We start from the raw sequence: 13,242 nt of genomic DNA on the forward strand, positions 1-13,242 counted from the left end.
TTTCATTATCAAGATACTGGAAGCAGAATTCGCCAGGAATTTTAAGATATTGTGGCCTGAAATAAACTAGAGGACAGAAGGAGCGTTTGAAGAGGATGAATACCTTGGCCAAAACCCCTGAATAATGGTATGTTATAGCTCTAAACAAGTCTTTAGTAAGAGTATTCAACTTTTTAGTAGTTTTTCGAAAGTAAGAATAGCCATGATGATTGCTGCTAAGTTCTGTAATGAAAATGGAACTAGAAAAAATGGTCTAAGGACCAAGCAATGGTTGGCTATATTTTTACAGACATCCTTACAAACAGGTGAAAATAACTACTTGTACAGTGTCTTCCAATAAGGATTTCTGAACTTTGAAAGTTGGCAGCGATCTTACTGTTAAAGCTACTTCTGTAAATGCCTAATCGTCTTTCTCAGGGTTTTGTATTAGTTTCGCTTTTTATAAATATTCTGTAACATATCAATAATCTGATACATCATATGTTGCCCAATTTTCGATTATTTCAATAAATTTTATAAAAACACATACTAGAGTATTTAAGTTTAATTTTTGCTATGCTAATAAAATTATACCACCCACCTCTCTGTTTTGACTATCTTACCGTTATGGTTTTTGTTTTCAAATATTCAAACTAATCCCTTTAAATAAGCCGCTAAAATGCAGTTACAATATGTTTATTCTATACAATCCCTTTAAAGAATTTACCGAAAAATATCCCGTTAACACCATTCAAGAATTGTTATATTTTCAGTTAGATCTGTATATGGTATTTTAAATTTCCCGAGCTCGATTTCGCCTAACTTTTCCCAAGATCGACAAATAACGGTACCTGGATTTATTTAAATAATTTTCTATAAAAACGACTACCTTTTCTTTTCTATTCCCTTTCTATTCTATTTGCATTAAATTAATAAAAAACTGACTTACCAATTGGTTTGTTCGTTGGTGGTAAGGTGGCAGCACTAACGTCGCTTAACGAACTGTGGATACTACTCTCCAAATTGATTCCAGCAATTGTTTTTGGAGAAGGACCACTGTTGGGCCTGTTGCGAATCCTACGTCTGCAAACAAATATTCAGTTAAATAAAAAATTCTTATTAAAACATATTTTATTAAAACTTTAAACATAATCAAAACGAAATTAGAGAATGATGATACATTGACAACTAGGACAAAACTAAATGTATCAGCTATAATGGAGTTATTGACATTATGTACTAATAATACCTATTTTCAACTAAATAATGAATTTTATAAACAAAATTTTGGTCTAGCAATGGGCTCCTCTTTATCTCCATTATTGGCTAATATATTTATGGAGGATTTCGAAACTAATATCATTTCTAAACAAAATTTAAAACCCACTGTATGGTGGAGATATGTAGATGATGTGTTTTCAATATGGCCTCATAGATCAGAATTGTTGGATACATTCCTGAATATTATAAACGATCAAGAAGAGACAATAAAATTTACAATGGAAAAGGAATATAATAACACCCTGCCTTTCCTCGATGTTTTAGTCTTAAAGAAGGATACTGGATATGAGACTCAAGTGTATAGAAAACCAACACATACCAACAGATATCTCAATTACAAATCAAATCACAACATCAACGTTAAAAAGGGAATCATAAAATCCTTATATGATAGAGCCAAAATTACTTGTTCTAACGAAAATTCCTTTTTAGAAGAAAAACAATTCTTAACATCTGTTTTATTAAAAAATGATTATCCTTTATCGTTTATAAATAAGGAATTGTCAAGATTGGATCGAATGGAACAGAACAACATAGAACGGGATCCTACAACATTCACAAGAAATAATACGAGGAAAATATCAATACCATACATAAAAGGACTATCCGAGAAACTTAAAACAATAGGAAATAAATTCAACATTTCAACAACATTCAAAACAACCAATACATTGAGATCTATTCTATCTAAAACTAAACCTAACAATGAACAAGAAAGGACAAAGAATTGTATTTATAAAATACCTTGTGAATGCGAACAGTTTTATATAGGTGAAACATCAAGACCATTAAACGTTAGAATAAGTGAACATCAATCTTATATTAAAAATAGAGAATTTGATAGATCTCAAATATGTCAACATGCATGGGATAATGAACATAGAGTTCAGTGGAGAGATTCAAGTATAGTCCTGAAAGAAACAGATAGTAAAAAGAGAAAAATCAAAGAAGCGGCTCTAATTATGCTAAACGAAACCAATTGTGTCGCAAATTCCTCGGTGGAATGCAGTAGGATGTGGATACCCATACTGAAAGAGGAAGTCAATAGAAAGAAAATACCACAATTAGTAAGTCAATAGTCGAGTTAGTACATATTTTATATTTTAGTATTACTTATATACCCATGTATTATTGATATTATTTATAATTTAAACAAAATTATAGTAAAGTCAGAATTTGGTATTAATTTTGAGAATAAATTAAATGTAAGACCAAATACTTACGATGTCGGGATAGTATCACGAGGTTTTTCCTGGTTTTCCCTCGTGATTTACTATGAGATCTCTAACGCGAGAATTTTAATGTCACCGTTGCATGTGGTTGTCTTTTTAAAGGCAGATCACATGCTATGATTTTTTTTGTGACGGATATTCTTGAGTTGGGGTTGATTTCATGTAATCGAATGAACTATCTTTCAGTAAAGTCGTCCCAGGAACGCAACTCATAAATATTGGCAATATCATTTTAAAGTCTTCTACTTTAAAATGTATCATATGTATCTGAATTGCCGATATAAATGAGTCAAATTAAATAAATTATTAGAAGAATTTTTTTACTAAGCAACAACATTTTTGTTTATATTAATAGTATTTTGTATTTTGACAACGGCACCCGATTTGGGCGTCGAAACGTTAATAAAAATCATTTTTTAATAATATTGTGGCTTATTTCCCATTCTAAATAGTTAATATTTTATAAAAGTTATATTTATTTAAAAGAACATTTTTGAGCTACATCACAGAACGCTTTCGGAATGAAAATTCCCTCTTCAGATCTGCTACAAGGTATACTAAGATTAAAGCCAATAAATATATGGGTGAAAACCCTTTAAATGTTATAAAATTGCTGATAATATTATAGGATATTTAAATTTTAAGGTGATTTACTTAATGGCAACTTAAAAGTCCCATCTAGGGGGTTGCTGGCTTAGAGATAACCTCTCAAAACCGATGTTAGGTAGCAACACATGCTGATACATGAGCTACATCAATACACCTGGTGACACTTATTAAAAATATGTATTAGTTAAATATGGCATCAGTAAGACTAGATCGGAAGTTCTCAGGCCAATTCAGAAAAGGACGGATCGAAAATGGAAAAATTCTTCTTCTGTGAAGAGTTAAGTTGGAAAGTTGGTGTTAATTAATAAAGACAAGATGAAAATAATGGTGATAGACAGATTCAACACTATTCAACTGAGTAAGAATTTGCAGGAATACCACATAGTAGACAGCTTCAATTATCTCGGATCTAGCACAACTAACCACGGCCATCTGGACGCGATGACGTAATCGATGATTTTTTTAAATGGGAGTAGGGGTTGTGTGATAGCTCATTTGAAAGGTTATTTAATTCTATATTCAGTAATATAAACATTAGCATAATTATTTATACAGCGTGTACAAAAAAAATTTAATAAATTAATTTACACACAAAGAAGAATGTAAGCAATTTATTTAATTCAAAATAAATTTTACTGCTGTCAGAAAAACAGGTAGTAATTTTTATTTCACAAATAAATATTGCTTTTCGCTTAAATTCAATGTTCAAACTGCTAAGAGACAGGTGGGTGGCAGTTTTAACATTGAATTTAAGCGGAAAACAATGTTTATTTTAGTCCACGTGGTGAGACCGCTCCCGTCTGAAAAAATTTCTTATTCGGTTTCTCTGTGGATTCCTACTCAAAAATATCCCCTTTAAACAAATCTGAAGGGTGCCGGGCGGAATTTTTGGGCAGAAATTGTTTAAACAATTTTTTAAACAAATACAAAAGATCATCTTTTATTGCCCTGGAACATATATTTTTAGGTTTATTGGGTCATTCTAAACAAGAAAGGTATCTTGTAATTTTTCTTAAAAATTGATAGTTTTCGGGTTATATGCGATTTAAAATCGGAAAAATGCGAAAATACGCATTTTCAAGGCTTAAAAACTCATATTTCAATTAGTATTTTTGATCTTGCCAGATACTTAAATTGAAGACTAAACATTCAGCTTCAAGATTCTGAAGAGTGATCGTGTCTAGACTTAATTTATATCGTTGTTTTTTAATTGTTAAATATGCGTGTTTATCAGATTTTTTTGCCGGTGTGGCGCGCTCTATTTCAAAAATCTGCTATTTTCCGCTGAAAAATATTTTTTCTAGATTCTTTGTAATATTCTAAATAAAATAAGTTTTCTGACATTTTTCTCAAAAGTTAATAGTTTTAAAGTTATAATACAAGCGATTTAAAATCTGAAAAATGCCAAAAAAACGTATTTTTTGGATTTGGATTCCTTACGTAAAAATAAGTAACTTTTATTCGAGACATTTTTTCGAATTATGGATAGATGGCGCTATAATCGGAAAAAGCGATTGTTGGAAATGGAAAATTAAATTAAAAAAGGAAAGTCCTCCACTTTATGGAAAACTTAACTTAACTTTTTTTGGTTTTAGGACCTATTCTTCACAACCCAATAGGTTCCCATAACGCTCGAGTAACTCCAAATTTAGGATACTTTCCTCCCCTACTGTAGAGATCCAGGCCGATCTTTACCAGAACTCCATTTCCAGTGCGAACAACCTCCGTTTCACATCCATACCAGTATACCAGGTCACCTAGGGCTCGATAACACGGAAAGAGTCCCACCAGAGCTCAATTCTTTTGATACCGTAGGTATCTGGGATGAGTAAATTTTCCTCTTAGAGGGAGTGTGAGCCGTATGGCTAAATCTGGATAATGGTATTACTTCTTTCTGCAATATTTCTATTCGAGCAGAAACTTAAACTCTTCGGGCAAAAACGCGCCAAAACATTAAAGCCGTTGAGATGTATTGTTGACGTAAAAAAATGCTATCCACAACATGTATAAAGAGAATTCTATAGTTCTTAGGTCATGTGGTTCATAAAGGTGACGATAATTTAAAGAGATTAATATAGGGCTACTGATTCTGCGAAACGTTTAGAGTAGCTGAAGATAGAGAGCAACGAAAAAAAATGTTAAGACTACTGGAGGAAATCACGATCTTCAGAAAAACGGAAACTACAAAAGAGCGAGAGAGAGAACCCTTCGCCGTTTCTTATTTTCCTGTTTTTGCCTAGGGTCTCAAAGACTGTTTTTTCAATAGATTTTGTTGAATTTTTCCATACCTAATAAGTCTGGTTTCGTAGATTGTTGTTCCAGATATCGATAACAATAAAAGCAAAAATCTATTAAAAGCTGGCTGAAACCAAATTCAAAAACGTTAGAAACTATAAAATACATAACTATTTTACTATATTCTACTACATCTACGTACCTCTCCACCATATTGACTGCAGTCGATGCTCTACTAGGACGTTTCAATGCGACTGGAGAAACACTAAAAACATGCGCTACGTGAATATGTACAATAAACTACAGGTGTTAGCAAGCATTAAAAATGGTTAATGAAAACATTTGGTAATCATTTAAAGTGTAAGGGCAAGTTGACATGACAAGCGCTTAATGCGCTTTTTGATAACGCACATTACAACTACATTTGTGAATTAACACGCGCATTAACATGTGTACGGCCTGAATAAAAAAAGCGCGTTACCAAGACGCACGTTAGGCCTGTCATGTGAACTTGCTCTAAATATATGTATGCTAAAATATTTATTTTCCTCGAGTCCTTGTGCTTGAAGTCAGTAGGGAACCAAAATCAACGTGTAAAACGTTAGTATCTTAAAAAACACCAATAAAAAATTTTAGTAGTGCCCAAATTTAGTCAATTAGTTTTTATGTACCGGGTGTCCCAATAAGAATGGCTCTCGGCCATATCTCAGGAACCGTTTATAGTACAGCTTTGGGAAAAAAAATTTGTAACAAAAGTTGCTTCGAGAAAAGCCTGGAAATTATTTTCATCATTGTAAGTCCACCGCTAGAGGGCGTAATTGAATATCAAAAATTTTAAAATCAAAATTTTACAAAATTGACATAATGAAAGGGCACTGAAAATCCGATCATCGTATTCTTCGCAAAATTCTGCTAATATTTGATTTGACAAGTGTAACTCTACCTTTGCAAATAAGAGGTGGGGGTGAGTGGGAACCTTGTTATGAAAAAATGGCTGTAAGTCCGGTTCTACTAAATCGATTTTTGCAAACTTGGTCTCGTTGAAAACAGATCTTTTTCATCAATGTAAGAGTTATAATTACGAAACAGCCTAATAAGTAATATGTCAGCTAGGGGGCGCTATTTTATGTTTTTCAGAAATCTAGTTTTCTTTGGAAAATATTAAATACAAGTATGCACTTTTAACCCTGTATTACAAAAGTAGACCTAATTAGCAACAGAATATCGAAAACCGCATGTCGATACGTTTTTTCTATCTCGAGATATCTTAAGAAACGTATAAATTGTAAACAAACTGATAATGTCACCAGTAAACGAAGATATGGAAATCAAAGTGAAAACAGGTAGGGTGCTATGGAAACAAATTAGAGCGGGGCACTTGCGGAGTGTCGACAGAAGTGGATATTTCTCATAGATTCAATTATATTCGGTTCGATTCAATTCGATTCCATTCGATTGGATTTAATTTTATTTATTATAAAAATTATGCTTATAATTTAATATATTAAAATATACCCAATTTAATACATTAATAATATACAGGGTGCGCCAAACCTCTGGTTTTCTTTGATTATGTCCAAATTATGGGATATACAAAAACATGTTTTTAACAAAATTAATGTATATCGACTCCGTCTATAATTTAAAATTATTTTAAATTATACAGGGTGAGTCAGAACGACGGTAGGAACCAAAGTTGTGTTTTTTTAAATGGAACACCCTATATATTAAATCATTTTTGAATATATTTTTTAAAAATATTAAGAATTTATATATTAAGACAACTGTACTAGTGATTTTACCGGTTAATTTTAGAATTAAACAAACTTTCAAAAGAAGTTTTACTTCAAATTTGATAGTGAATTTAATTATTATTATATAAAATAAATAGGATGTTTAAAAATACAATTTGAGGATAAGCAGGTTGAAAGGAATAATGTAATCAACAAATTTAAAAAGGTCACTTTTGTATAACGGCCTCCCCTTTAATGAGAGTATCTAATAATAAATAAACTCTTCCATGCATTATTATTTACGATTAAAATTTACACGAAGTATTTACTATACTTCATCAGTAATTAAATTTTTAATTTAAAAAATATCGGTTACTTTATTAAGAAAAATAATTTAGAGCTTTATGTATCTTTATATCTTATTAATCCTAATTTTAACGGGTAAAATCACTAGTATATAATATTATGTATTAAATTAGGTATATATTATGTATTTATATTAAATTATATATTATATATACAATATATATTAAATAAAATTAAATCTAATCGAATGGAATCGAATTGAATCAAAGGAATATAATCGAATCTATAGTAAGTATTCACTTCTGTCGGCATTCGGCAAGTGCCACGCTCTAATCTTTTTCCACAGCACACTACTTGTCTCCACTTTGATTTCCGTAACTTCGTTTACAGGAGACATAATCAGTTATCTTTAAGAATTAACACGTTTCTTAAGATATCTCGAGATAGAAAAAAGGTATCGACATGCGGTTTTCGCTATTCTGTTGCTAATTTGGACTAATTTTGTAATACAGGATTAAAAATGCATACTTGTATTTAATATTTTCTAAAGAAAACTAGATTTCCGAAAAACATAAAATAGCGCCCCCTAGCTGGTATACTACTTATTAGGCTGTTTCGTAATTATAACTCTTACATTGATGAAAAAGATATGTTTTCAACTAGACCAAGTTTGCAATAATCGATTTAGCAGAACCCGACTTACAGCCATTTTTTCATAACAAGGTTCCCACTCACCCCACCTCTTATTTGAAAAGATAGACTTAAACTTGTGAAATAAAATATGCGCAGAATTTTATAAAGAATACGATGATCGGATTTCCAGTGCCCTTTCATTGGGTAAATTTTGTAAAATTTTGATTATTTAATTTTTGATATTCAGTTACGCCCTCTAGCGGTGGGCTTACAGTTATGAAAATAATTTGCAGGCTTTTCCCCAGGCAACTTCTGTTATAAAATTTTTTTTCCCAAAGCTGTACTATAAACGGTTCCTGAGATATAGCCGAGAGCCATTCTTATTGGGACACCCGGTACAATGTGCTTTCACGGATGTAAATTATTTTCACTAACCATTCCAGAAATAATCAATTTTAGCATTTACCTGGAATTGCCATTGAGCTTTATATTTGTACTTTTTTGACCATTTTGTAAAGCTGCAGCTGAAGTGCTAAAATAATATTATAAGTAAATAAAACAATGCTATAAATCACCAACATGCCATTTTAATAAGATTATTGTTATTTGGTAACATTGTAAATTTGGTAAATTGTTATTTTACTAATACTTTCGTGTTGCATTTTGTTTTTTGAAGTGAAAACTTCTTTAGCGACTTATATATTTTGTATTTTGATACCGATTTCCGAAGTGGAAATCAAAACGTCAAATAAACTTAATTTCAAAGTAAAATTGTGGCTTAAAATATTAAATTGCATAAAAATCAGTTTAAGAATAAAGCCACAACCTAACTTTTCGAATTCTTCCTGTAAAAACTTAACGATGCTTTAATTTGATACCACTAGCATTTAGCACTAAAAACATCGACATAAAAATCGGTTTAGACTTGCTACTTTTTGCATTGTGTTTAGGTAGGATGATGTCAGGAAAAAAGTCTACTATAGAAAAATGGGTGGAAATGCATATTTGCATTTTAAAGTGCATAAAATGCATCCAAAAATGCATAAACATGTCAAAATAAGCATATTAAGGGCCATATTTTGTTACTCGGGGGTTTTACGGTCGCTGAACACGACTACAACATCAGAACCGACCTCTGGAGCACCTGGTACCCAGGGTCACCGCCAAGGCACGTCACCTGGAGGTTCCAAGGTTGTCGGCAGTAAATTGGTCTTCAAGGTTTTTATAGTCGCTGAATACGAATAAGCGATCAGATCCTTGCGCTTGAGCACATGGTACCCAGTGTGACTGCTAGATCACGTCATCTTCTGGAGTTTCGAGGGCTTTCGGCATTAAATTGAGGCAAATAGATTACTCAGGCGTTTTTTGGGTTGTTGAAAACGAATACGCCATCAGAAATGACACCCGGAGCATCTGGTGTCTAGGGTCACGTCACCTTCTTGAATTTCGAGCGATTTTGGCACTAAATTAATGTAAACTAATAACACGAGGCGTTTTTGGTGTTACTGAACACGAATATGCCATCAAAACTAACCTCTCGGAGCACCTGTTGCCCACAGTCACTGCTAAGGCACGTCATTTTTCAGCCTTGAATGAATGTAAATAGATGATGGCGGTTTTTGGGGTCACTGAATACGAATAGACTATCAGAACCGACCTCGAACCACCTGGTGCCTAAGGTCACTACTAAGGCATGTTGTCTTCTGAAGTTTGGCAGGTTTTTGGGAACCAGGTGTACCAGGGGTCGGTTTTGATGGCGTATTCTTGTTTAGCGACCCCCGTTTAATCCGTTTGCATCAATTTACTGCCGAAATTCCTCGAAACTTCAGATGACGTGCCTTAGCAGTGAACCTGGTCGGTTCTGATATAGTATTCATCTTCAGCGACCCCAAAACCCCGAGTAACAAAATCTGACACTTAATACACTTATTTTGACATGTTTATGCACGTTTGCATGCATTTTATGCACTTTAAATTGCAATTATGCATTTCCACTTATTTTTATATAGTAAACTTTTTTTCTGACATCATACTGAACACAATTCAAAAAGTGGCAATTCTTTAGGTGCTGTATTTAAAAATGGATTTATTTTGTGCTTAATGCCCTGTCGTCTATATAATAATTTTAATTAGGAATTAAAAAACTCTTACTTTGGAAAAATGACTCTTACCTTCGTGAAAATTGTGATATTGCTGAAGATTTCGTTGGAATGATCCTGAAAATAATCGATATTTACAAAACAATACTAGATAAGTAAACATTTGTAGAGTATGTAGGTACTTATATGTTTAAAGATAAAAGATCGTATCAAGATATAGAATTGCTTTAGAGTTACATTCTGATCAAGGACGAAATTTTAATCAGAACTATGGCATGAATTAATGAAATCCTTGGGTTTCGTAATCAGACGAAATGGTCGAAAGACATGGCATGATAGAACTGTTTGTCAAGAAGTGTCAAAAAGATTGGGACACTTTTGTTCCTCTATTCCTGCAAGCCTATAAAAGTCCTGAAAATGAGACGACCGGTTATTCTCCAACTGGAAGATGAAACGGCTATGAACTACGTAGAAGAGAATGAAGTAGGTAATGGAGTAGAAGCTCTAACTATAGACGAAGTTCTCGAAGCTATTAAGGATCAGAAAAACAAAAAAGCTCCGGGAGTTGACGAAATACCAACAGAACTGTATGAGGTAGGTGGTGACCACCTAGCAAGTCAGATCCACGCGCTCATCAAAGACATATGGCAAGAAGAGGAAATATCAGACGACTGGAAGAAAAGTATAGTATGCCCGATCTATAAAAAAAGGAGACAAATTCCAGTGCAAAAACTACCGTGGAATCTTTCTACTATGTACAGCATATAAAGTCCTCACGTATATTATAAACCAGCGGCTCCAACCACTAACAGAAAATATTATTGGAGAGTATCAGACGGGCTTTCGACAGGGAAGATCGACACTGGATCAAATATTTACAGTCAAACAGATCTTGAACAAATCATGGGAACACGATATTGATGTTCACAACGTGTTTGTAGACTTCAAACAGGCATACGACTCAGTCAAAAGGAACAAACTATACTATACATATATTGGCTAAATTGGCAATACCACACAAGCTATTAAAACTCATTAAAGCCACAATGGATGAAACTCAGGCATGTGTACGAATACAAAACGACCGGACAGACTTTTTCAAAATTTCGCAGGGACTAAAGCAGGGAGACGGGCTGGCCCCAACATTGTTTAACCTGGCACTGGAGTATGCGGTTAGGCAAATGCAAACTGGACGAGGAAACCTACTGACCAACCGAACGGTTCAACTGGCCGCTTATGCCGATGATATTAATATTATGAGTAGAACATCAACAGGAGCACAGGAAACATACGCAGAGTTAAAAACACAAACAAAAATGCTGGAAATTAATGCAGAAAAAACAAAAATAATGACTCAGACGAGAAGAAATATAGTCCCACAAAACATTATACATGAAGATGACATTAAAACGGTTGGAAAGTTTACATACCTGGGAGTAGAAATATATGCCGACGGATCAGAAGACGGAAAAATACGGAAGAGAATAACGCAGGCAAACAGAGCTTATTTTGCCCTCTCCCGTATATTTCGTTCTAAAAGTGTCCACCGAAATACAAAGATGAGAATCTATCAAACTTTAATTCGACCAATAACATGCTATGTCAGTGAAGCCTGGGTCCTGAAAGAAACATCCAAAAACAAACTCGACACATTCGAAAGGAAAGTACTGAGGAGAATACTAGGAGCTGTTAGAGAAAACGGAATCTTCAGAAGTCGATACAACAACGAACTTTATCAACTTTATAAGGAAGAACCCCTGTCAGACTTCATTAGAATACAAAGATTGCAATGGGCCGGACATGTGACAAGAATGGGAGAGGATAGGCTACCAAAAAGAGCACTGAATGCTAGAATGCAGGGAAAGAGACCGGTTGGAAAGCCAAGAAAACGCTGGGAAGACACAGTAAACAGCGACGCACAAGCCCTTTTAGGAGTCCGTATATGGAGAAGAGCAGCCACAGACAAGCAAGGGTGGAGGCAAAAATAAAGGAGGCCAAGGCTCAATTTTAGCTGTAGTGCCGGAGAAGAAGATGAAGATGAAGGTTATTCTCCAACGATGATGACCAACGGAAAAAATCATCGAAAATTTGAAAGAAAAATTGGAAAACGTTTTAAGTTTTAAAGTGATACAGCCAATGCCAAGCTCGACATGCATGCTACCGGGACAACTTTCGAAAGACTGCATCCTGCAGAAAATAAACGATATCCAGTTTTCAGACAGAAGTAAACCCAACGCGATGGAACGACGACCTCAAAACAATTGTGACAATTGGATACCCGTGTTGAGCTGCCCCCACTTGCAAAAATTAAAAAACAAATCGCGCTGATTTATGAGCTTTCATGTTCCGCAAATTAAAAATTTTGAGCTCGTTACACTGAGCAGGAATTTAATATTTCAGTCAGCCCCCCCCCTTAAAAATAGGGATATTGAATCAATCTTTGCGGCAGAATTACGAGCTATTTTATATATAGTTTCGATTTTTGAGCTCATCCCCTTCACCTCCAAACAACCCTTTAATTGATTTAACTAAGAGAAAGATGCTGAGAAAGTTTAAAATATATCGTATTGCGGATATATTTCGTATAGCTTATATATTCTAAGAATAAACTCTTAAATCACGCGCATTTCGATTATTGAGCTACAACCCCTTCGCAAGAAAACCACCCCATCTCCCGGCGTAAAAGAGAGTTGTACTTAAAGTAAAGGTGGCATGGTGACACCTTGCGCCTTTACCCTGAGGGTGGATACCACCCTTTCTCGGGGGTGAAAATTATTTTATTAAAAATAACTCCACAAATCGATAGAAAGACAAATTATAATCAAAATTTTTTATATAAAGTTATTAAAATAAATTAATTAATACTTTTTGAGTTATTATTAAAGATCAAATATTTTAATTTTCGTGAAAAAATGCATGCTTCCAAGCGAGTTTTCATAAATAACTCAAAAACTGTAAGTTTTTACAAAAAAGTAATCGTTACGAAAATTGAAGCTAATAATACATTGAATATACTCCTTACTTGAAAAACCTTTTAATATTAATAATTCAAAGTGAGTTACATATTAGGTAATTAAATGTATATTTTTTTATGTAAGCGAGTAGGTACTCAAATCTAAGTAGGTATCCAAGCTC

The 13,242-nt window shown here is 33.6% G+C and overlaps 1 protein-coding gene across 4 annotated transcripts in view; it reads right to left on the reverse strand.

Moving 5' to 3' along the window:
* LOC114343874 (uncharacterized) overlaps window positions 1–13,242 on the reverse strand; it is a 700,122-nt gene that overhangs the window by 428,761 nt on the left and 258,119 nt on the right. For 3 of the 4 annotated variants that reach the window (XM_050644499.1, XM_050644498.1, XM_050644501.1), the window contains 4 exons: window positions 10,180–10,224; window positions 8,475–8,540; window positions 5,539–5,601; window positions 929–1,062 (listed from right to left, as the gene is read on the reverse strand). In XM_050644499.1, coding sequence (XP_050500456.1) covers window positions 929–1,062; window positions 5,539–5,601; window positions 8,475–8,540; window positions 10,180–10,224 — 308 coding nt within the window. The remainder of the gene's footprint in view (window positions 1–928; window positions 1,063–5,538; window positions 5,602–8,474; window positions 8,541–10,179; window positions 10,225–13,242) is intronic. The other variant, XM_050644500.1, reaches the window with a different exon arrangement.

The sequence above is a fragment of the Diabrotica virgifera genome, chromosome 2 (assembly GCF_917563875.1).
Source record: "Diabrotica virgifera virgifera chromosome 2, PGI_DIABVI_V3a".
In the NCBI taxonomy this organism is placed as follows: domain Eukaryota; kingdom Metazoa; phylum Arthropoda; class Insecta; order Coleoptera; family Chrysomelidae; genus Diabrotica; species Diabrotica virgifera.